General features: G+C 35.2%; 2 protein-coding genes across 2 annotated transcripts; one reads left to right on the plus strand and one right to left on the minus strand.

Moving 5' to 3' along the window:
• Positions 1–1,048: 1,048 nt before the first annotated feature.
• LOC123664973 (zinc finger protein 569-like) lies at positions 1,049–12,128 on the minus strand. Its single transcript, XM_045599338.1, has 13 exons — positions 11,915–12,128; positions 11,550–11,684; positions 10,724–11,329; positions 10,361–10,494; positions 9,965–10,286; positions 8,667–8,800; positions 8,026–8,100; positions 7,718–7,853; positions 6,405–6,538; positions 6,026–6,131; positions 4,693–4,806; positions 4,228–4,341; positions 1,049–1,258 (listed from the first exon to the last, which is right to left on the minus strand). The coding sequence occupies exons 1-13, from the start codon at positions 12,020–12,022 to the stop codon at positions 1,049–1,051; spliced, it is 2,328 nt and encodes a 775-aa protein (XP_045455294.1). The 5' UTR covers positions 12,023–12,128.
• A 370-nt stretch (positions 12,129–12,498) lies between these two features.
• LOC123664975 (zinc finger protein 845-like) lies at positions 12,499–24,946 on the plus strand. The gene is made up of 13 exons (XM_045599340.1): positions 12,499–12,701; positions 12,936–13,070; positions 13,599–14,198; positions 14,270–14,403; positions 14,749–15,064; positions 15,366–15,499; positions 17,810–17,884; positions 18,537–18,666; positions 21,223–21,356; positions 22,538–22,637; positions 23,546–23,659; positions 24,169–24,282; positions 24,713–24,946. The coding sequence occupies exons 1-13, from the start codon at positions 12,594–12,596 to the stop codon at positions 24,944–24,946; spliced, it is 2,328 nt and encodes a 775-aa protein (XP_045455296.1). The 5' UTR covers positions 12,499–12,593.
• The last annotated feature ends 1,783 nt before the right edge of the window (positions 24,947–26,729 follow it).

Raw genomic sequence — 26,729 nt, forward strand, 5'->3', positions numbered from 1 at the left:
TAGTTACATCAAAAAAAATTCAAAAAAATTGACATGTTTTGGGGAGAAAATAGTCGACTGCGAAATGCTATTTTTGGTCAATTATCTGCTTGAAACGGTCTGATTTGCAGTTGTCCCTTTCTAGTCTCGAGGCGCGGCGTTAGCATACAACGAGACAGGAACAATTATTTAATTAATATTATTATATTAACATTATTAATATATTATTTTAATACCTATTTTTCAAAAGTCTCTCAGGTACCCTTTCTTCTTAATATTACTCAATTTAATACATACTTATATTACGTCTTATCACCTATTAGTCAGACTCATGTCTATAAGTTGAACAATTGTTTCATTCATTTCAAAATTAATTAATAATAAGTACAAATTAAATAATCATTAAAGAAAAGCGAAAATTTACTTGGTTTATTGTATTTGTTTATAGATTAGAATTAAAATTTCAAAGTTATAATTTATTAACAATATCACAAAAACACGGGTGGCCCCTAAGCGAGGCATGACGTCTCATTCTTCTCTCTCCCCTTCTCTCTCTAATACATCTCAGTCGTCATGGAGAGGTCCCAAGAGGTGTAGAGTGCGCGGTTAGCTCACTCGTGGTGAGTTGGCCCCGAGACGCGAAGACGCACGAAGACACCCGCAGAGGCACGCAGAGGCGGGTCCGCTCACTCGTTGTAGGTGATGTAGGCGCTGAGGTAGAAGCGAGCCCCGCTAGTTGGCCTCGAGACGCGAAGACGCACGAAGACGCACGAAGACGCACGAAGACACCCGCAGAGGCACGCAGAGGCGGGTCCGCTCACTCGTTGTAGGTGATGTAGGCGCTGAGGTAGAAGCGAGCCCCGCTAGTTGGCCTCGAGACGCGAAGACGCACGAAGACGCACGAAGACACCCGCAGAGGCACGCAGAGGCGGGTCCGCTCACTCGTTGTAGGTGATGTAGGCGCTGAGGTAGAAGCGAGCCCCGCTAGTTGGCCTCGAGACGCGAAGACGCACGAAGACGCACGAAGACGCACGAAGACACCCGCAGAGGCACGCAGAGGCGGGTCCGCTCACTCGTTGTAGGTGATGTAGGCGCTGAGGTAGTTGCGCGCGGGCGGGCGCGGCTCGGGCGCGCGCGCGCGCGGGCGGCGGTTCTTGCGGTCCCAGGGCGCGTAGGGGATCTTCAGGTGCACCGTCTGGATGTGCAGCTTCACGGCGCTGCTCTGCGTGAAGCGCCGGCTGCAGTGCTGGCACTGGTAGCGCTTCTCGCCCGTGTGCACCTGCGCCGAGGCCTTCGTGTACTATTGCTAGGTCTACGTTCTACTGTATGACTCATTTATAACGATGATATGGGCTTACTCTTGACCTCAGTCTAGCTCTAGAGCACAGACGGGGTTGTGACGGGGGGTGAACATGTTCGGGTTGTATGAACTCGGAAATACAGACGCCGTGCGCATTAAAAAAGATGATTCGAAGCGCTTTGTACGTATGAAAGGTAGAAACTTATTAAAATATCACGATTCAGCCTGTAGCATCACGCTGCCGGGCATGGGCCTCTTTCTCCACGTGGGAGAAGGATTGGAGCTTAATCTACCACGCTGATCCAATACGGGTTAACGAATATATTCCCTACTGTGAGTAACGATAGCTATAAAGTGTACATGATAACAACTGACACCGACGGCTTAACGTACTCTCCGAGACACGATGGGGAGACCAAACAAGGACTGCATTGTCATTAGTGATGTACGGGGATCGAACCCACAATTGCCAGCGCAACAGCCACAAATCAATGCTGTGACCGTTGCGCGTCTAATAAGTAAGTCTCGTAAGTCACTAATACATTGTACATTAAATAATTTAAAATTTTCTAACAAAACACATGAGCTGCCTCCTTCTTAACTACCCGTTGTGATGAGTTCAAATATATATATATATATATATATATATATATATATATATATATATACTTATCTATTTAAGAGCCATTTCACAAAAATCGGTAACTATCCGCGAAATTGTAATATTTTGACGTAGTTAATCTCAGTACTGAGTGCAATAATGTAATTTATATTTTTGAAATATAATAGAGCAACCTTTGTTGTAGTAAGATAATGAATCAGAATTTTGATTTATATTGTGTGTACAAAATTATTAACCTTTTCATCAGTCGCCTCTCTGGGTAAACGGTCGAAACGTATACTTTGAAGTCCTATTTTTAAATAACCTCTACCTTAAAACTGTATTTAAAAAATATGGTAATATCTGAAATATGTTTTTGTTGATACATAATGCAGATTTTTTTCCATTTGTATCTCCATTAATCCGTAGTAAAATTTTAAACTTACAAATATTTTCCAAATAAGTATAATTTTAAAAGCGATATTTTTCTTAAAAAACAATGAAATTTTCAGGAACTACCTATACTAAACTAAACTTACATCATTTAGGAACATAAAAAAAATATTTTTAATTATGTTTAATACCTTTTGTATTGAAAATAAAAAGATAGTATATAATACCACGCATCAAACCCAGTAAATCAGTCGAGCGCTAGCGCTCTTAAAGGTAAGATCCACGCCAAATTCTGCGCAGCCGTCTCTTTCGCTCAACGCGCCAAGCAACTGTTGTTATAGTGTGATAAACCGCCTTTGATACTTTCAAAAAAATAAAAAATATGCGAAAATTACTTTAAAATAATATCATGATATAACATATTTATTAACATATATATATTAATTATAACAAGAGAAACGGATTTAAATGCCTATTTGTACTGATAATGTAAGAATAAAAATTATATTATACATTTGTTTACAGAAATTATCATTATATTACGCTACAGCCTGTAATAATAATAATAATAATACTTTATTTCAGACTAGATTTTAAGTCCATAATATCCCACTACTGGGCATAGGCCTCTTTCCCCATGTAGGAGAAGGATCAGAGCTTAATCCACCAAGCTGCTCCAATGCGGGTTGGCGGGTGCCTCGGAGAGCACGTTAAGCCGTCGGTCCCGGTTGTTATCATGTACACCTGATAGGGATCGTTACTCGTAGTAGGGAATATATCTTAACCCTTAAAACCACAGAATTATTACCGTTTGTCATTAAGTCCGCAAATTTTGATTTTTTTTTAATAAAAAAAATATCGTTTCCTTAAACTAATAATTGTCAAAAGGGATGATTTTTTTTACAGTAAATACTCTAAACATTACGTAAAGTGGAGAATCTTTTGTGATAAAATATAATCGAAATATAACATAATGGAAAGTAATCACTTGATTCACTTCAGCCTATCGCAGTCCACTGCTGGACATAGGCCTCCCCAAGTTCGCGCCACACATCCCGGTCTTCCGCAATCCTCATCCAGCCTACACCGGCAATCAAAGTAACCGACATAGCCTACAGAATTAGCAAGTTTAAGTGGCAGTGGGCTGGTCATCTGTGTCGCAGGACCGATGGCCGTTGGAGTAAACGGGTCCTAGAGTGGAGACCGCGTCTTGGCAAACGCAGTGTGGGACGTCCTCCGGCCCGTTGGACCGACGATCACTTGATTAACAACAACATATACAAAGACTAGGCCGCTCTGTCCCTAACAGACAGAGGAATATCGATAGGTATGGACACTTAAACCGTCTGCTTAGGAGTAAAATAATTAAGAAGTAAACGTAGATACGTGTACATGTACGTGAGAGTACACGTCCGATTGCCTGTACGTGTACGTGAGTATAGGCACGGGGTGTGTGCGTGTGTACATGCGTATACATGTAAATATATGTGTGCATGTGCGTGTGCATGAACATGTGCATATGCACAGAGACGTAGCGGGGTAGGGCATGGGCATCATGCCCCGGGCGCTACTCACATAGGGGCGCCAAATGGTCCGAAAAACAAAAAAATTGTTGAATAATTTTTATTTTTATTATATTTGATTTCTGGAAAATATATTTCAAATTTAGTGCGAGTGTAATATAATAAATGTTAATTCGTAAATAAAAAGGAACACTAATATAATAAATACAAACAGAAATGGCGCGTATTTTCTACTAGCAGGGCTGACGCATCAAATTAGGGAGAAGATTTGTTTTCTTTATTTATTTATTGATTTGCGAGTATATTTTACATATACTATTACATGGTTTGCGAATGGGGGGAGGGCGCTAAAAAGGTACTATGCCCCAGGCGCAAGTTAAGCGCAGTATGCTACTGCCTATGCATGTGCGTGTACATACTAAAATACTCACGACAAGATGCCGGTCGCGGTTGCTCGGCATACTAAACCGTCGCTCGCAGTGCGGACACGCGTAAGGTTTTTCACGCGTATGCGTACGCATATGCACTGTCAGGTTCGCGTATTGCTGCAAGAGAAACAAACAAGCAGACTTTTATAATTCTTACATACGTTCGATAGTGATGAAGCACGTGGCGAATGCCACACTATTTAGAAAGTATCAAAAATACGCCTTTTTTTATAAATATATAGACTAGCGCTTGACTGCGATCTCACCTGATGGTAAGTGAAGATGCAGCCTAAAAGTGCGCGCATGCCTAGAAGATGCCTATTCACTCTTGATTTAAAGATACCCAAGCCAAGATACCCAATTTTTTTATGTCTTCCTGTTTGATAGCTTTATTAAAATAGAGGACAAATGTGGGCCAACCACAAGACGTAACAGTAAGACGCAGTGTATAATAGTATACACACGAACCCGTGTAGTGTGTCCGCAGATGTCGCACATGTACCGCTTGAGGTAGGGCGCGCCGGGGTGCTCCGCGTCGTAGTGTCTTCGCGTCTCCAAGTCGTTGGGTAGGTATTCATTGCACTGTAGACCATAATTCATAATTTAAAGATTATCGTTTTAAACTTACAAATCATCATTACAGCCTATACAGTCCACTGCTGGACATAGGCCTCCACAAGTTCGCGCCGAAAATAACGTGAACTCATGTGTGTTGCCCATAGTCACCACGCTGGGCAGGCGGGTTGGTGACCGCAGGGCTGGCGATGTTGCACCGAAGACGCTGCTGCCCGTCTTCGGCCTTGTGTATATCAAAGCCAGCAGTTCGATGGTTATCCCGCCACCGATCGGCTTTTTAAGTTCTAAGGTGGTAGCTGAACTGTGTTATCCCTTAGTCGCCTCTTACGACACCCACGGGAAGAGAGGGAGAGGGGGTGGCTTTATTCTTTAGTACCGTAGCCACACAGTATAAATATTTGTGTTTAATACAAGACAAACCAATGATTTAATATCTTTCTTTTATAACGTACACACATGATTACACACAACACAACTTAACGCTTGTATTATATATTTATATAGCTTTTCATGTATCTGACGTTTAAATAACAGATAATCTAACGTACTAATATTTTATTACGTTTTGTATAGGAAGGAATTGTGACAAGTACCGTCGTCCAAGAAAGCGGTGTACCACCCTAAGGTTGAATGCCGCTTGCAGATCCATAGGTGATAAAGATTAGTTTCGCTTGCAGATCGATCTGACAACTTCTATTGCCGTCTTTATCTGATTATTGATAACTATATTATTTATACGTAATAGAGTTTAAAATGTCATGTATAATAATGACGTATGAATACTTATCAATTAGGTTTACGTCATTATTATCTGTCTCTTTCAGTAATATCTTTTAATAACGAACCTTGTTGTAATTTTCGATGACCAGGAAACTAACTTAAAACTGGTACACCACTTTCTTAGCCTTCACAACTGAAAGCCATTAAGCCCAAGAATAATAATAATAACCACTTTCTTGACCGACCGTACAATTAACCGACATATATTTATATATATCGTAAGCAAGTAAGTCAATATCCGTTCCCATGTGTTCGGAAACACATACTAAATATTGATGTGTAACATGGCTACAAATATATTTATAAAAAAAATAATAATAATAATTGACAGATAAAGAACATACTCCCTACCTAGACTCACTATAAACCGCGACAACGAGCTAATCATACATTTGAACTAAACTGAAACGAAATTGTTTACGAGATAGTGTTGAATAAAACTTACGATTTCGCATTTAGAAGACGTAGGTGTCCCAGTATTAACAATACCGCTGTTCGTCAGCCGCGGGCGGCCTCTACGACTCTTTGTCTGATCCGACGGCTTTATAGATCTGCAACATTAAAATAATAATTGAAATATATATTTCCTGGGGAGATTGGGGATTGGGTCGGCAACGCGCTTGCGATGCTTCTGGTGTTGCAGGCGTCTATAAGCTACGGTAATTGCCGAACTAGTGTTATAAAATATATATATATATATATATAACTGAATGCTGTGTGAATATGAATATGCTGTGTGAATAGTGTTATATAAAAAATATATATATATATATATATATATAACTGAATGCTGTGCACGTGTGTATATGGGCGGGCGGACTCACAGGTGGGTGTCGGCGTGCTTGTTGGAGGCGCCGAAGTGCGTGGCGAAGGCGGCGTCGTCGCGGAACTGGATGCCGCACTCCGCGCAGTACAGCGGGTGCGCGGGGTCCGCCACCGCCGGGCCCTGCTCCACCTCCTGCCGACCGTCAGCACGTCAACACTCACCGCCCTCCGCTAGGACTTCACTCCTGTGTAACTCGCTTCAGCCTGTAATATCCCACTACTGGGCATAGGCCTTTTTCCCCATGTAGGAGAAGGATCAGAGCAGGATCAGAGCTTAATCTATCACGCTGCTCCAATGCGGGTTGGCGGATATATTCCCTACTATGAGTAACGATCGCTATCAGGCGTACATGATAAGAACCGGGACCAACGGCTTAACGTGCTCTCCGAGGCACGGTGGGGAGACCCACAAGGACTGTACAAACACCCAGACCACGGCAAACACCTGTATTGCCAATACAAATGTTTGTCATGTACGGGGATCGAACCCGCAACCGCCAGCGCAACAGGTACAATCCACGGCTGTGACCTCTGTGCCAACGCGGCGTCACCTGCGTAGCGGCGGCGCCTGTGTAGCTCACAAACACAATAAACGAGCATAAACGCTCAGACCACGGCAAACGTCGGTATGGCCGGTACAAATGCGTGCCGTGTGCGGATATCAAACCCGCAACCGCCAGCGCAACAGTAACCAGCCAGTACTTTAACCTTTGCGCTACTTAACTTTTTGCGAATCTGGTTAGTTGAGGGTTTTAACTGCTTCAAAGACTTGAGGCCCCTGCATACGTACGGGTCGGCGTTAGAACGTGGACGGGGTGGGGGACGGAAAGTAATTAGTGTGACAGTGGCGGTAACTCAGTAACAGTAGGTGAGCACGTGCTTCCCTACTTTAGCTCTGCAGAGCGCCTACACACGCAACGGAGGCCGTGACATTTCTCTGTCGTTTATATTTTCTATGAAACGATATTTACAAAACTTCACGTCCCGTTCCATCCGGACAAATAAGACGTTACGTATGCAATGGCCTTTAAAGAAGGACTCGTAACCGACGATGAGACAATACATCGCCGAGAATACTTTTTAGTTAAAGACTATAGTCTACATTTAGTCTACGTGGCGCCCTCTTCGTTTCCTGTACCGAAAAAGGCAAAATTAGTAGAATGTGGAAACAAAGTAATAACTTTATATTAATTTTATTTACAAAAACAAGAGTTAATATTTTCTTCTCCTACTTTCCTATATCTTAAAAGGATTTGGGTTACATACTGTGTCAGTCGAATCTACCGTGTTATAATGCGAAAACAAATACAACACTAACCTCCTTGCTATGCGCTAGTTTCTTATGACAATACAAGCCAGTGACGCTGACAAAGCTCCGTCCGCACAAATTGCAAATATTCATAGATGGGTGCTTTATACGTATGTGGGTCAGTCTTGTGGATGCTTTGCTGAAAAGAAAATTACTTTTTCTTAAATATTTTCTTTTCTTTTTTGTGAAATACTAAAGCATTATTTTTACATAGTACTCTCATACAAGAACACTACAATTTTTCATCAAGCTGATAAAACTTATAACAAAGCGAAGTTCGACTAGTAATTAAAAATAATTGTTTTACTTACGAAAATTCTTTTTTACAATGAGGACAAGTGTATGTAACATTTTTATGCCATTGATAGTGCAGTTTAGCTTGACCTCTGTAACAACAGTTACAATACAATAATATAACCAGGGTTCCCAGAGTGGTAGATTTGCACCCCTTGGGGTCTAAATCGGTTCTTCAATAATATGAGATTAATGTGTGGCGGCATATATCTCGCGACATACAAACTAGAGAAGAACTGACGTATCCTACATCGCGATATCAAAGTTATCAGAGCGATTGAATATATAAAGAACCCGACAAAAACCGGTGGGGCGGTAGCCCGCCAGACGCAATATCCATCTGGTCGGAGGATCCTCTCTTTTCAATGGTGGATGAGGCACTTCACATTCCGTTCCTCACGCTCCGAAAATGTTTAAACCACACAACTGAAGTAAAACTTTCTATTTTCACCAACTTATACTCCCCAAGTCAACCATGTGTAAAGAATCTTTACTTGAGACGTTAACAAAAAGAATGGTTACATCTCCTATATCTAAGATACAGTGCAGGCCTATTGCTAAAGAAGTTTTACTTCAGTTGTGAAGTTTTGAAATGGAGTCTTTTCCCAAAAAGTTTGGGATTGCAGTGGTTCAAAACCATTCGTAAACTTTTAATTACCTGCTAAAGCAAACGTAGCTGCACATTTGACACGAATATTTGAACAAGTGACTCATATTCATATGTTTATACATTTTTCTAGTGTCCGGGCAATATATTTTGCAAGTATCACATTGGAGATTTCCAGAAATGGCCTGAAATCAAAACAAAAAAAAAATTACTATCTTTTATTTTACATCTGGTCAAAAAAATATATATTAATAATAATAATTAAAATTAATAATAACCTTTTTTTCTGTATTCTAACATAGATATAAGTTAAAAGCTTTTTAATAAAAAAAAAATATTTTTAATAATACTTCAGGGGTCACCGGAGAGGTGAGTGTTTTAAGCAAATAATAATATTAGTAACTAGCGGACCCAGCAGACGTTGTCCTGCCCAGAAAACAGCTACCAAATTTGATAGCTTACATACCGATAGCAGCGCCACCTACGGGTCCTATTGAGATAAAAACTACCATATCTTGCAAGTTAGACCAAATTACAGATGTTTAAAAAATTTGATAAAAATTGGTTCTATAGTTTCGGAGTTACATACATTTAAAATTTTCATTGTTAACGCCCAACCCCGTAATCCTTATTGGGCATGAGTTATCCTAAAATCCGCTCATCGATAATTTCTACATCACATATAGGAGATTCGTACCAAATTTGGAGTCGATAGCTTAAACACGGGATTTTTCCATTGTTCCATAAGTAATGTGAAATAGTTTGTTAATACCATTTTTACTGTATGTAAATTAAATTAAAATGCGGTCTACGAATAAGACCAATATAATCATTAATAACTTATGTAAAATGCGGCCTAATATATTATTTAACATGAACTTTTATTGAATAGCAATAAAGTTCAAATTGACTCTACATTTTAGTTAGAAAACGTTTGTATGGGATAAAGAAAAGGGCTGTTTTTAGGGTTTTCATGGAAATTATACGAATTTTTCTCGCCGTAAAAACCATCCTTGGGCTTCAACGAACATTTGAAAAATAGAAATGGTAAAATTGGTCCAGGCGTTGTTGAGTTATACGCTTACAACACACATTTTACGATTCATTTTTATATACAAGAAGATATGGGAGTTATTACATTGATTTGTTATACACTTTTTTGAGACCAAAAGGTGTTCAAATTTTAAACCCCTATTGCAAAAAATATAAATAAGACATTAGTAGCCTATATATATATGGACATTCCCATTTTTTTAAATTTGTTTACACTTCTAAGTACCTAATTAATAAAGTTGCTTTCATAATACAATACAGAAGATTACACATATTAGATTATATTAATATCTTACAGGATCATGTTTCTTCATGTGCTTTTCATATGTTGCCGATTCTCTGAAACCCTTAAAACAAAATTCACACTTGTATGGTGAATCTATATAATTTTTCGTCTTTTGTCTATCTTTAACCAAAGCATACTGTTCTTCTTGACTTATCGGAGAGTAAATTGGAAAATCTTGAGGTAGCTTTTTCGTATTTGTGATAGGACGTATAAACAGTTTGTTCTTTTTACTATCCTTAGTAACCCCTGAAGGGTGAGTCTCACACCAACTAGTATCTTTTTTTGAACCTTTTTGAAGATGACTCCAAATAAAATGCTGTTTGGCTGATGTCCTGAAATACATGACATTTATTTTATGGTGTTAACAAAAAAATTTACAAGAAGTTAAAATATATGTATAATGTACCTGTCAAAACTAACTTCAGGACACTTTTTACATAAATACTTGTACATATGCTTCTCAGTCATGTGTGTTTTTAGAAGAAATTCTGTTCTATAATAATAACTGCACAATTCACAGAAAAATGTTCCACTTGTATGCTGAAAGTAAAACATAATATGGTGAAACTTTTTATTCCTTAATATAAAAATGTACACTATTAATATGCAATAAATTAGCATTATTCTTAGACTTAGATAAACTACTAAAGCCTGAACATATTTTAAATAAAACTTCTACAATCAACGTTTTTGGTTTACCGTAGAGTAAAATTTTATTAAAAGTTGAATTTTTACTACAAAAGATATAACTATTTAACTTATTATTTACCATGTCATGCATTCTCATATGAGCAGCCAGTCGATTTTCATTATAATACGCCTTCCTACATACTTCACACTGATATTTGCCATGAGCAAACATTTTGTAGACATCTACGACAGCTTTAGCCTCTTTCATTGATATTGGTACCATAGTTGCATACTCCTCTTCCAAGTTCATTCCATCTACGTCAATTTGTTTATCTACTACTGGCTGTACATGATTTTCATATACATTCTCGTCGCCATCACAATCGTCAAAATTATCAAAGAAACTATCGTCATGTTTTACTGATTCTATAACTATGTTTTCTGGTTCAAGTATTTTTTCATAACTCTGTATACAATTTCCTTCCTCTTTTACACCATTTTCATCAATTTCCATTGTTGTTTTAGACGTTTCTAAAGGTATTAAAAAACCATAATCGTCAGACATTGTCGTATACTGTACGACAGGTATTTTTTCTTGGTTTTTTATACCTACTCTATTATCTTTAACCCATTTAAACTTAACACTTTCATAGCTTGTTCTAACGTGATCTGGAGCGAGATATGACAGAGCTGGTTTTATATTTAACACATTACAATTTAATTCCTCAATTATACATGTGGTTATCTGAAATTTTATTAAAAATCTTTAATCTTGTGTTGTACATACTTTTATTAAAAATTTTAGTTTTTTTAGGATCTAAAAAATAAATGTAAAATAACTAAAATAATATTTTTCTTGAAGTCATATACATTTCACGAAGAAACACAAGTTTCAAATGTTTGTAATGATATATACAAATAAATACTTGCATATTTAAGATAATCGAAAATTATAAATCAAATACCTCTTGGTTTTTGTGTAATATTTCTTGTAGTGCATAATATGTTCTTTGGCATTTATCACGAAACTTTTTGAAGTTTCTAACATACGCAACGCACTGATAACACAAGTATTCTGGTAGACCATTACGACTATGAGTCTGTAAAAAATTGTAATAAATCCTATAGTTAATTCTTACAATGTGTATTTATTTTATATTACTATTATTATATTCGACTAAGGATATTTCACGAAAAGATAAACATCAAGCTTTTAAGCTTATATTAATTAAGACAATACATGTTAAGCCTTAATTAATATGATAAGTATTAAAAAAAAAAAAAAAACATTAATAAATAGTCATATTTTTATTTATTAAACTAAGCTTACCTTTAAGCCTGATGCTAAATTGTATTCGTTTCTTAATTGGTCTATATTCATACTGAAAATTTTCACATCACTTTTCAAACACACAATACAGGCCTTTAAGTCGAACATTTCGACAATTTTATTTCAATATTTACATATAATAATAACAAATAAAATATAAGAAAATAACCACTAAACAAAAATCAACGCGTTGAAGTTTACTATTTATACAATAGACAATAGTAAGTAAAGTAGTAACAGATAATGTTAAACATAGACATAGACTACATAAATATGTCATAATTATGGTGACCAACCCATGCCTCACATCATAGTGTATACAATACATAATATTAATAATGAAATAAATGAATACATTATTAAACTCTCATTGATATTAATGCAAGTAAAACATCAACATTAATAGTATTGTACAATGCAATAAACTACATATTGAGAAAATAAAAAAATAATGATTAGGTACTACAAAATAAATTAATAACTTAATATGATCTTACTAGCAACTTAGCTAACTGTATTGGAATTTCAAGCTTTAAACTTCTGATTGTCACTTTTGACTGCTAAATTTGATTTTAATATTTGGAGTCGGTATTGTAGTGAAATTTAGTAAAAATGATAACTTGGGGATTATTTTTATTAATAAGGTGAATTTAAATACAAGTTGAATTAAATTGTCGGTATGTTTGCCTTAAAAGCTTGCACTGTGTGCTTGAAAACTGACGTGAAAGTGTTCAATATGAACACAGGACAACTAAGACATGAATATAATTTAGTGTCGAGCTTAATGGTATGTATTTTTTATCGCTATTTAAAACATATGTTTATTATTAAATGGTATGAAAAATCTGTAATTTAATAATAAACATGTACACACGGTTTATTTACTATTTTTAAAAAGTATTTTAATGTTTTATATTAATTTATGTCGAAATATACTGTCTTCATTGTTTGTTTACGTTTAATGTATAGTGATACATATAAATGCGATTAGTCTGCAAATATTTTTACATATTTATTACAGACTCACAGTCAAAATGGTTTACCTGAGTACTTATGTTATCAATGTGTGGCATATGTGAAAAATTTCATAAGATTCCGTGACAAATGCCAACGTACATATTATGCGCTACGAGAAATTCTAGAAAGAGATAAAAAGGTAACATCCTGCTTCAATTGATAACATTTTATTTTATTAATAATTTTCTTAGAAGTTAGGGAAAAAAATATCAATTATGTTCAATAAACTATGTATGTAACAATGTAAACGTGAAATTTGTATTCATATTATGAATATTTCATCGACAAATCCTGTTGTAATGAGATACATCAATCTATTGATGCATTTTCAATAAATCCACAAAAATGTAACAAATAGTTCTCCAAGCACTAATGAACAGATGAAGGAAGGTGACGTTAGAGAGGAGACTAAGGCGAGAGAAGCAAGTGCATTTGTACACCGCTACCGCCACTTCTTATTTCATTAAAAATTAACACAAATGCCAGCTGTCTAATCTACTCTAAATTATATACCAGTTGTTAAAGTTACATACAGTCCGCTCTTATTTATTTAACATCCTTATCACAGTAGTGTGCAGTCATAAATTTCAGCCTTATACTTACTTGCATTTTAATGAAATGTATTTTTCTCCTTCTGTATGTACAATAAAGTGTTCATACATTTCAGATAACCCAGTCTATCATCGAAGAACTAGATTCAAATGTGTTAAATATAGAACCCACCTTGTCTTACCTAGCTGCAGATCACACTAAAACTAAATATGAAAATGTTAAACACAAAAATTCAAAACATAATTTTGTAGATGTAAAACAACAGGAAAATATAACTACAGTTCACTATGACACTACTTCTGATGATCTGATATATGAAGTGCCCAAGAAAAAACCTAAACTTTGGGTGGACATAGAAGAAAATATTAAACAAGAAGAAGATCCTATAGTCAAAGATTTCGAAACATTCAATGCAGAAGGTGCTGATCTTGATTCTAAGGAAAATGAAGACAGTTACTTTGACACCAACTTTGATGACTTTGATGAACCACAAAATGAGATTGACAATAGTGATAAGATTGATATGCAAATTGACACAAGTGGTATGAATTTAGAAGAGGATTATGCTACAATATTACCGATATCTATGAAAGAGGCTAGAGCTGTCGTGGATGTTTATAAGCTACTCGCACAAGGCAAGTTTTCATGCAAAGTGTGTGGAAAAACCTATAACAGTGAATGTCGACTGAAAGCACATATGAGAATGCATGAAATGGTAAAAAATACTCATATTCCATTGACATTGTAGAAGTTTTATTGTATTAATCTGTATAAATTTATTTTCAGAGTATTAATGGTACCTTCTTCTGTACTCTGTGCAAATATTATTATAGATCAGAGCTTTTATTAAAAAGTCACATGACAGAGAAACATTTATACAAGTACTTGTGTAAGAAGTGTCCTGAAGTGAATTTTGACAGGTAAATCAATTTTAAATACGATTCGAATAGAACTATAGAGGTAGAGAAGCTAATAGCTAAAGCTAGCATAAGATGTACAGCTAAAACTGAAATAAAAATTTGTCTTGGATCTCAATTTTAGCCGAAACCAACAACTATTTGAAATTAATAAAATTGCTAAATATTGTGTGTATGCTGGAATAGTGTCATGTGAAGTTTATATAAAAAAATAAAAGATTTCTGAATAAATTACTTTAATTTTAAGAAATTAATTAATGATTGATCAATAAATAAACCACTAAAAGAGTAAAACAAATATTTTTGTTCTTTTATGTTGTATTTCATATTATTTATTTATATTTTCAGACATTCAGCTAAAAGACATTATTACTGGGGTCATTTCCAAGAAATTTCCAAAAAGGGATCCAGCTGGTCACGTACAAGTAAAGAAGCAAAGGGTAGTAGAAAGAATAAGTCTGCTATACGTAGGCTAGGAACTAAAGCAGAAGTACCACACGACTTTCCCATACAAACTGCTATAAGTCAAGATGAACAATATGCTTTAGTGCGAGATAGACAAAAAACCAAAAACTATATTGATTCACCGTTCAAATGTGAATATTGCTTTAAAGGCTTTAGAGTTGCAACGACATTTGAGACACATTTAAAAAAACATGACCCTGTAAGTATTGCTCATATTTTAATCGACTTCCAAAAAAGGAGGAAGTTCTCAATTCCATTGTATTTTTTCTTTACGTATGCTACCTCAGAATTTTTACTCGGTGGACCGATTTCGATGATGTGTCCCATTTAAATTTAATCGAAGTTTGAGAAGTACTTTTCGAGTTCAAGTCGAAAATTCATTAAATTCAAAAAGTTAGTATTGATCATCTTTACTTACGATGTATATGAAAAGAATGAGAAAGCTTGTACTTCTTTGGTTTATTCATTCATGATTATCTAAAGACAAATATTTATTCCAGGCATTATCAGGCAAATTGCAATGTGATGCGTGTAAAATATGCTATCCAAGCACTGGAAAGATGTACAAACACATGACTAGATGTCATATCTTCAAATATTCATGTCAGATGTGCGGCTATACGTGCTTTAACAGGTAATAATAATAATAAACGCCTCACACTCAACTTCCTCCACTATAATTTATTCCTGTGTCGGGAAACAATACACGCCCAGAACGCCCAGACCACGGAAAACATTTATATTGCCTATACAAATGTATGCCATGTGTGGAAATTGAACCACAACCATCAGCGCAACAGTCACAACCTAGTACTGTAACCGTTGCGCTAATGCGTTGTCTAAAGGTGTGTCTCAATTTATATAAAGTTTACATGAGGTAGGGCACAGCGGAAATATCTTGTTTTAAATCTGGAGCAGTTTGACTGAGAAAGTACCTCAACCTTACAAAAGATCACAGACAATACTGTTCTCAGGTATAGTTGTTTCCCTGTGATGCTTCTTGTGTTGTAGGCTATAGTAACTGCTTATAATAAGTTGAGTAGTATGTTAATTTGTTATCATAGTGGTGAAATTAAATCTATAAATTTTTAATTCTTAAATTATTGCGCTAAAATAAAAAATGTACAAATGGATATAAATTTTGGTGCATATTTGATGTGGTGAGCAGTGACGTAGCTAGGTAACCAAAGGCCCTGGGGCAAAATATAAACGAGGGCCCCAACTTAACTATTTAAAATCGTTTATTCCGTATTCGTCGTAGTCCGAATTCGACATACTCCAGAATTGTCGTAATACAGTCGACTCCGTAATAAACTTTAAAACCAAATACAAATTGTAACTTATTAACCGACTTCAAAAAAAGAGGAGGTTACTCAATTCGACCGTATATACATTACATTAGTTGATTATTTAAAATTGGAATCGGAAAATTATACAGTGTGTTGCTCTGAAAAAACAAAGATTTTTATTATACAATTTTTCTTTATAAATACATTATGATACAAAATTAATTATATAAACCCTTAACCTACCTGAAAAAACAAAGAAACGACATTTAAAGCTATTTACTAATTCCTATACATAAAATTAAAATTAAATATTTATTTTATAATGTGACCATAATGTAGTGTCAAAAATATCTTTATAAAACAATACATATTACTACTGCTATAAAAAAGGTACTATACAAATATACAAACTCAAAGGAATATATTCCTTTACATATATATATTTTTTTATGTATGTTCGGGGATAACTCCGTCGTTTATGAACCGATTTTGATAATTCTTTTTTTGTTGGAAAGAAGATATCCCTAGTTTGGTACCATGATAAGGAAACCAGGATCAGATGATGGGATCCCAGAGAAATCGAGGGAAACTCGAAAATCCGCATAACTTTTTACTGGGTGTACCGATTTGAATAATTTTTAATTTAATCGAAAGCCGATGTTTATCATGTGGTCACATTTAAATTTCATCGAGATCTGATTACAACTTTTGCAGTAATCTTTGATAATGCGTATTTACTTGACTATTTTTTCGTCTACCTACGTTATATTACTTGTCGATGTAATTGAAGTCGGTTTTTCTTCGTTTGCGAGCAAACACAATTATTGGAAGTCGATTAAGTTGGTGTTGGGAAATTGAATATTTAACTGACTGCATGACGTGCATTTAACTGAGTTATTATTATGTCTAGTTCATTATTGAAAAAAGTAATTTTAAATATATTTATATCGAGACTTGTTGGGAATTCCTCTGTAATATTTCAGATAAGTTACCATTCTTAAATGGCGTTCATGGAATGTGGTTTATTTATATTCCGAATGTGGGAGAAATTTTCATTAGTTCAATTTATAGTTTGTAAGTTAGAGTCAGAGAGGCCCCCTGAGCTTGGGAGACCCGGAGCACTGCCCCGTTTTGCCCCTTTGTACCTACGCCACTGAATCTGAGAATCGGTCGTAAACTGTTTTTAAACCCCTATGTTATAAAGATGCCCACCCCCAAAAAATTTTTTTATTTTTTATTTTTTCGGCAATTTTCTTTATTTCGCTATTTAGTATGATTTGTTATTGAAAAAATACATACAACCCTATATTTTCATTCTTCGACCACCAACACCTATTATTTAATAACGCTTAGCGGCAAAATAACGTTTGCCGGGTCAGCTAATATTCCTCTAAAATGAAACAACTTTTTCGGATTTGATTGCGGTTTATTAAGTTTTTTAAATGCCCGACGTTTCAGAAACTTTACAGCAACCATAGTCACGGGTGGACGTCCTCACGTGTTCCGTGATCCCGTGAAAAATTTCTTTCATTATAATGAGTGAAATTCGCGTAAACATTAAAAAACAACATCGTCTATAATTCAAACTATAATAATATCATATAACTATATTGTTCACATAATATGTATGTTATTCTATTAATTTTTTTTTACAGGGGTCAAGCTAAAGTTCATTATAGATGGCACAAAAAAGTTACATACCCATGTCCACATTGTAAAAAGGAGTTTTCGTGAGTATATGTTTTCGTTCTGCTAAATAGAGAACCGTTAGTTACAAAAATTAGTGTGCGGTCTTCCATTATTCACGTGAGGTCCAAAATTGGGTGGAGAGTTCCGAAAAAAATTACGAAATATCATAAGGAGGGGAGAGGCTGTAACTAGATATCACATGTATTTATTTTTTGATGAAAGCGCGATTTTTGTACCAAAAAAAAAAAAAAACCAACAAACACTGCAACATACAATACAATACAATACAAATACTCTTTATTGTACACTATCAGAGAATTTTTTTTACACCGGCGGTCTTATCGCTAAAAGAGCGATCTCTTCCAGACAACCTCTAGCATGAAAAGGACATGACAAAAGAATTAGACGGCATGGAGGTGTACATACATAATATATACATATAATACCTAAATATATAACATACATATACACATTACACACACACATATATTCACAACATTGATATCTATCTGGAAATTTGTATCATGATTCTTACGATTCCTTATTTTCTAAAATTTAATCAGACTATATCTGTACATTAAGATAATATTCTAAAACTATCCAAAAATACCCTATAAATTTTCAGACTTGAATTATATCTGCCTAACTTTTATTTGTTTTCCAATGTTTTAGTAATTACTTAACTATTTTTAGTAAGGAGTCCACGAAGCTAGGCCACATCCGTAAGATGCACCCATCGACCAACATTTGCAACTTGTGCGGACATAGCTTTGTGAGTGTCACCGGTCTACACATACACAAACTGAAGACCCATAGCAAGGAGGTTAGTAATTAGTTGAAATAAAAAAAAATCTTTTTATGTTAAGAGCCATTTCACAAAAATCGGTAACAATCTGCGAAATTGTAATATTTTTACGTCGTTAATCTCAGTGTTGGATGCAATAATGTAATTTATATTCTTGAAATATAATAGAGCAACCTTTGTTGTAGTCCATAGTCAGGTCAGAATTTTGATTTATATTATGTGTATAAAATTATTAACCTTTTCATCAGCCTCCTCCCTGGGTAAACGGTCGCAATGTATACTTTGAAGTCCTACTTTTCAATAACCTCTACGTTGAAACCATTTAAAAAAAATATCATAATATGTGGAATATAATTTTGTTGTCCACTATCATAGATTTTTATTCCATTTGTATCTCTATTAAACGATAAAAAAAATTTAAAGTTACGAATATTTTCCAAATAAGTACAATTTTAAAAGCGATATTTCTCTTAGAAAACTAAGAAATTTTAACGAACTATCTTCATCAAAGTAAACTTACATCATTAAGGAATATAAAAAAAATAATTAAAAGATGTAATTATTTTTAATACATTTTATATTAAATAATAAAAAGATAGTATATATTGCCACGCATCAAGCCCGGTAAATCAGTCGAGCGCTAGCGCTCTTAGAGGTAAGGTCCACGCCAAATTCTGCGCAGCCGTCTCTTTCGCTCACACGCGCCAAGCGCCTGTTGTTATAGCGGATAAAACGCATTTGATACTTTCATAATAAAATATAAATAAAATAAACATATTACGAAAATGACTGTAAAATAATATAATGATAATTTCTGTAAACAAATGTATAATTTAATTTTATTTTCTCACACTATCAATACAAATAGGCATTTCAATCTGTTTGTCTTGTTATTTGTTAATTAATATGTTTGTCGGTGTCGATGTCATTAAATGCTTTTTTATTCATATCGTAAATATTAGATTCATTCGTAAACTGAAAAAACTAAATCAATTTAAAAAAATTGTTTCATAAAATTGATTTTTTTAATTTTATTTTAAATTTATTGACTGTTGTTATATAACATACTTGAAATTTTTAACAAATTAATTATGTAAAAAACATTTTATACTATAGTTATAATTTTTATTATACATCAGAAAATGATCACGATGGTCTTTTGGTTGTCACACTATACGTACTAGCACAAAGATCGCGCGGCTCGTACGACTCGCGCGATGCGACCAAATTTACCTAAACTTGCAGAGCGTAAAATTGTGAAATGGCTCTTAACTTTTTAATCTTCAACAACTGTACCATAATCATCATATATATTAATACGCTAAGGTTAAGATGTTTTGGCTCCCTTTTTAGAAAAAACCTTATAATCACACCACATACATTATAGATCATTTTATAGACAATTGCTTGCTCTACCGGCATCAATAACTAAAAAATTTATTATTGCTTTTGTTTTTATAAATTAATTAATTAATAAATTAAAGACATCATATATATGATGTCTTTAATTTTGAAACAACGTCAACGTGATTCGCTTCAGCCTGAAATATTCCACTTCTTGGCATAGGCCTCTTTCCCCATGTAGGAGAAGGATCAGAGCTTAATCCACCACGCTGCTTCAATGCGGGTTGGCAGATATATTCCCTACTATGAGTAACGATCGCTATCAGGTGTACATGATAACAACCGGGACCGACGGCTTTACGTGCTCTCCGAGGCACGGTGGGGAGACTCACAAGGACTGCACAAACACCCAGACCACGGCAAACACCTGTATGGCCAATACAAATGACAACATGTGCGGGGTTCGAACCCGCAACCGCCAGCGCAACAGGTACAATCCATGGCTGTGACCTCTGCGCCCACGCGGCGTCACAACATGATTGACGATCACTAATTTTTTTTCTTATTTAGTGCGAATTATTCGCACAGGTATTGCTAGTATAATATAATTTCAATTTAAAAGTTCTTAAAAATGAATCTATGGAGAATTTTTACTTTTTAATATATATTTTGAGTCAAGTAGAAAATCATTTTAATGATTATTTTAGCAACATGAGCAATCATGGGCTCAAAATAAACTAAAAATTTAACTGAGGTAGGGCACAGCAGGAATTTGCTGCCCAAAATCTGGAGCAGCCCGACTGGGGTAGTACCTCGACCTTACAGAAGATCACAGCTAAATAATACTGCTTTCAAGCAGTATTGTGTTCCTGTGAGTAAGGTGACCAGAGCTCCTGGGGGGATTGGGGATTGAGTTGGCAACGCGCTTGCGATGCCTCTGGTGTTGCAGGCGTCTATAAGCTACGGTAATCTCTTACCATCAGGTGAGCCGTACGCCTGTTTGCCGACCTAGTGATATAAAAAAAAAATAAGAATGCATAAGAGTATTGAAATCTGCATGTAAGACAGATTTTTAAAACCATTGGGTTTAGATAAATTGTTAAATTTGTTTGTAAACTGAATGATTCTAAGACGGAATACGAGTAAGTGTTACAACCAATTAACTAAGTAGTATCAGTAAGTGAAAAAATGATATAGACTCCACTACATTAAATAAAACATTAAAAACAGGAAATGGAAGAGAATGAAGGTAAAGTGGATACATCGAATCCTCTGTACTGCGCTGAGTGCGGGGTTCAATTCCGAGACGATGACGCCTTTACTACCCATCTTGGCTCTTCCAACAAACATGCTGACACTAACCGGTGAGCTCTTGTTATAAATGTTTCCCTGTTGGAAGGCAAACGTCTAATGTATAATTAAGAATTGTTAAAATTATTCGTATGGTGTTCCATAAAAATAAATAGGAAAATATGAGGTTTTTGAGCATTGACTTTGTACAATTTTTTAATAAAATTATCTTTTATTTGTATATTCTGTACATATATAAAATTTTTAGGTCATTCGCTCATCATGAAATCTCGAAAACCTACTGACACATAAACACGAAATTTTGTAGAAACGTAATTTTAAGTTTATAGACGTCTGCTAGCTACACATTTTTTGATAGGGCCAGATTAAAGTGGTCTAATTGCAAATGTGACAATGAGCCAGTTAATATTTAGTAGATATCTACTGAGAATGGTGTTCGCAACGAGGGCCGCATTAAGTATAAGTATAGTATAGTATAAGACATTATAGTGACACATAGCATTAAGTATAGTTTATATTTAGTAGATGTTCACCAAGAATAGATTTCGCGATAACATTAAGATCTAAAGTCGCTCGCAAGTTTTTTAAAAGTCCTTCTTTTTTTGTGCTACGAGGATAGTTAATCAGATTGTAGACGACCAATATGAACGAATTTTGCGACAGGGCTACATTAAAGAGGTCTAAGCGCTCTCGCAACTTTTTACGAAGGTCATTTTATTTTGAAAAATTATACCTATATAACTAAATGTTACAAAACTAAAAAAACAGTTGAATTCGTCAAGACTTCTCGAATTTTATATTGATTGAACAAATTCAGCGATTCATTTTTATTTTATTAAAAGATATGAATGTTTAAAAAAATATATATACCTATTGTACAAAGCTAAGACAAATGTTGATATAATAAATAATAATAAATAAATTAATATCTACACAATACACGCACACTTGTCTGTTCCTAAAGTAAGCAACTTAATGCTTATGTTATAGGTAACAGCCGGCTGGTATAGCTACATATTTTTTTCGATAAACATATTTATAAATAACACATATATAAATATATATTTATATTACACCCAGACTCGGGGTGGGAATCGAACCCACAACCCTTGGAGCAGAAAGCAGGGTCACTACAAACTGCGCCAACGGGCTAGTAAATTATATTTTTCTTTGGTGTACAATAAAGAATATTTATTATTATTATTACAAAAAAACTATTTGTATGTTTATGTAGTGCGATCACGAAGCTAGGTGCGGAGGATGGCGAAGGCGGACGGCTGACGGACAAGGGCGTCGTCAATATGGGCAGAGCTACCTCCTCGCACTGCGACATCGTGAGTACACCTCTATCTTTATATTATTTATTGCAGTTTACTTCTTATAAAACCATACAGGGTTGTATTGAGGAAGCACCTCCACCTTACAGAAGATCACAGCTAAATAACGCCGTTGTCAAGCATTGTTGTGTTCCTGTGTGCCATCATGCGGGCCCTATGCTTGTTTGTCACCTTTGTAGAAAAATTTTGACCTTTTTTTGTGATAAAGTTACTTAAAGTATGGCTTATGGCTACTAATAAAAATATCCACTTTTTTAAAATATAATCCCCTTATTCTAGGGTATACATAATACATACATTTAAATAATCAGCTTATAGTGGCCCAGTGGATAAATGGACATATCGATGAGTCCACGGCAGTATTTTTTTTTTATTTTTTTATTTAATTTAACAAACAGTGTTCACAATAAAGTTTTACATAACAGACTTACAATACAAACATTATTAATCGTGACACCAACACCGTCAACTCCAGATTACAATTTTATAATAGTAAAAAATGCACATCAATGAAAAGAAATGGTAGGTATCTAATATACATAATACATCACAAATACATTTTTTTCCTTAAACACCATCAACCAAACACTAGTGATTATTATTGTTATTATTACTCAGCTAGAAGTACATTAACGTATAAACGTTAATGATATATATAACGTTTGACTAGCCCGTTGGCGCAGTTTGTAGTGACCCTGCTTTCTGCTCCGAGGGTTGTGGGTTCGATTCCCATCTCGAGTCTGGGTGTAATATAAACATTTATTCATATATTTATATATGTATTATTTATAAATATGCTTATAAAAAAAAAATATGTAGCTATACCAGTCGGCTGTTACCTATAACACAACCAACCTACCTATAACAAAAAAAAAAAAACCGTATAACGCCCCCCCCCCCCCCAGTGCAACAAGTACCTGCTGAACGACACGCAGGCGGTGCGACACTACGACGCGGAGCACCCCGGCGCGCCCTACCTCAAGCGGTACATGTGCGACATCTGCGGACACAAGACCAGGGTGAGTGTTATACTTCACTTGTCATCTCACCACTAGTTACCTTTTGTTTTTTTACAATCCATAAAACTACGTCACCGCACAGCACAACAGAAATCATAAATATATCATCATTACAGCCTATACAGTCCACTGCTGGACATAGGCCTCCACAAGTTTACGCCAAAAATAACGTGTGTTTTAGTCACCACGCTGGGCAGGCGGGTTGGTGACCGCAGTACTGGCTTTGTCGCACCGAAGACGCTGCTGCCCGTCTTCGGCCTGTTTATTTCAAAGCCAGCAGTTGGATGGTTATTCCGCCACCGGTCGGCTTTTTAAGTTCCAAGGTGGTAGCGGAACTCCCTTAGTCGCCTCTTATGACACCCACAGGAAGAAAGGGGGTGGCTATATTCTTTAGTACCGTAGCCACACGGTACATAAATATATATGACAGTGAAACAGACGCACACTAATTTTTTTAGGTCTAATTGGCACCCTGAAGCTAAATTAAATTCATCATTGTAATGTTGCAGCAATACGCCAACCTTGTAGTACACATGCGGACGCACACGCAAGAGAAACCGTACTCGTGCCCGCACTGCGACCGACGCTTCAGCATGCAGAACAATCGCGATAGACATCTTGTTGTAAGTTTTAATTCACATTTATAACAATAAGTAATAAATAAATCCCTCACCGTTCCTACTAGGATGTGAATCCTGGTTTGGGGGATCGGAAATACACACGGACAAGCACACGCCTTGAGAAGTGATCGTCACACTTTTTTGGCCAACTGCATAAGCAATGTGGGTGGGTAATGTGAATACAGATATACAATCTCTAGACTTTGTCTTTTATTAACGATATAATCAAATGGTATAATTAGACTGAGCTGAATTATAGGTTTTTATTGGTTTAAAAATTTATATTTCCATTTGTCACGATCATGTAAAGCCGTATATGTTTTTTATCATAGTCCTCTTATGCCTCGAATTCGTCCAGTCACATCTATTTCATAAAGTCACCAGCATAATTTAAAACTACAAAAAACTATAAACTAACCTCTCATCATTTCAGGTACACACAGGTGAAAAGAAGTACCAGTGCCCGCACTGCAACCGACGCTTCTCCCAGAAGAATACAGTGAAGCTCCATGTTCAGACGGTACATCTAAAAATCCCCTACCCACCATGGAACAAGAAGAATCGCAAGCGACGCCGGGAGCCCTCCTCGCCCCCACCCAGTTTGGACGCTCGCCCTGACTATCTAAGCGCCTATATTGATACTACTAAAGTAGTGGGAACCAACTAGACTGACTCACTGCACTCTCCTTACGAACCACACTAATACAATGATCGTATGGTCCTTGCTGGCCACTCTAGCCATACTGGTCACTTCCCGCACGGGTCACACTGACAGCACCAGCCACACTGAACACACTAACTGTACTGGCAGCAATAACTGCACTGGCCTCACTAAGACACTGCAATAGTCGTGCTGGTTATGTTAGCCACACTAGCCACTCTAGCCACACTTGTGACACTGACAGCACTAACTACACTGACCATACTATCCATAGAACTAGCACTAACTGTACTGATTGTACTAACTGTATGGGACGCACCAACTGTGCTGGTCTCACTAAGTGACTTGGTCACACTAACTGGACAGGCCGCAATAGCCACATTGGCAGGACTATCAGCACTGGCCGCACTGAATGCTCTGGCCTGGCTAACTGGGCTGGCTCGATTAGCCTCCCACTACTGAGGCATAATTGTTTCAGTCGTGTTCCAATAGTATATCTTTGGCAGATCGGTGACTTTTTGGGAGTTAGAAAAAACTTAGTACCTTACAAATCATATAAACGTGCATTTTAATTTAAGATTAAAATTACGTTGTCATACATATAAATAAAATGGCCATACACTTAAGGATGAACAGTCTCAAGTTGGATTGTTAATGAGACGCAAAGCAACTTCTGTCAATGACTATCAATTTGTAACTCTGGTAAAATTGTTTCTTGAAAAGGCCAAGGTAAACTAATAACGATGACTATGGAGTATTATGATTTTAAAACTGTTAATAGTTAGTAAAATATACTAATAAAATTATTTGTATGTAAAAATATATTATTAAATTAGACATAAGGCACTGAATGACTTTTGTAAAGTGTATTGTTTACATACATATATTACTTTTCTTTTTCTTTAGGTATTTACGATTTTGGCAATAAAACTTTTTAGTTAAAAATTAGAAAGTTTAAGAACATTAATTCAACTATGTATTTATTCAAAGTAAAAACTGTTATAAAGTTTAAAGGGCTAGAATATTTCCTTTATATAATGTTATGTGTGAGTAAAGCAAAATTCACAAAAGCAATACTTTTTGGAACATACGTTATTTAATTTTGTATGTTATTATTAGTTACAAAGCTCTACTTTAGGTAAGATTTTGTACTTATTTATTAAGAAAAGAATTTTAATCTGAAAATATAATTTTCTGATTTTTTATTATAGTTACGTATATATTTATATGCCTCTCGAATTTGGATCATCTTAATTCTATCAAATTTTCTCAGTAGTTTTATAGATGTTTTACTTAATAAGATCTAATATAATCGTCAAAGCTGATTACTTAGATCTTATAGGGTATCTGATTATTTTTAGTAAGGAATAATAAAGATACCCAAGTAAAATGAATGTGTTTGTTTAAATATTATATAGTAACAAATGTAATCGATTAATAAACAAATTTTAAACAGAAAAACTGTGGTTTAATTTTATATTAAACTTGTAATAATTATACACAACATACCTACATTTTTTTATTTATTTTCATGGAAACAAACAGTATATAATATTTTTTTATAAATAGCACATATTTAAAAAATTCTGACCAAAACAGTTTCCAAAGATTGAAATTTTTATATTTTGAAGCATATTTTGGAGAAATATATTATATTTTCTCTAAATTAAATAACATCAGGAAATATAGAATTCTTTATACAATTATAAGATTAATAAATTTTTGAAGAAGATAAACTCCACACAGTTTACTTTGCGTATTTTTTAAAATTTTGAACCCTTTTAGAAAA

This window comes from Melitaea cinxia, chromosome 23, assembly GCF_905220565.1.
Source record: "Melitaea cinxia chromosome 23, ilMelCinx1.1, whole genome shotgun sequence".
NCBI lineage: Eukaryota > Metazoa > Arthropoda > Insecta > Lepidoptera > Nymphalidae > Melitaea > Melitaea cinxia.

Bases quoted from the DNA above. Each gene is read 5' to 3' on its own strand.
- LOC123664973 (XM_045599338.1), bottom strand. From the start codon at position 12,022: ATGTTCGACTTAAAGGCCTGTATTGTGTGTTTGAAAAGTGATGTGAAA. The intron at 11,685-11,914 runs GTAAGCTTAGTT...AATTTTTTACAG, and splicing joins ATTTAGCATCAGGCTTAAAG to ACTCATAGTCGTAATGGTCT. The intron at 10,495-10,723 runs GTAAATAATAAG...TTTTACTTTCAG, and splicing joins ATATGAGAATGCATGACATG to CATACAAGTGGAACATTTTT.
- LOC123664975 (XM_045599340.1), top strand. From the start codon at position 12,594: ATGTTTGCCTTAAAAGCTTGCACTGTGTGCTTGAAAACTGACGTGAAA. The intron at 14,199-14,269 runs GTAAAAAATACT...ATTTATTTTCAG, and splicing joins ATATGAGAATGCATGAAATG to AGTATTAATGGTACCTTCTT. The intron at 23,660-24,168 runs GTGAGTGTTATA...GTAATGTTGCAG, and splicing joins TCTGCGGACACAAGACCAGG to CAATACGCCAACCTTGTAGT.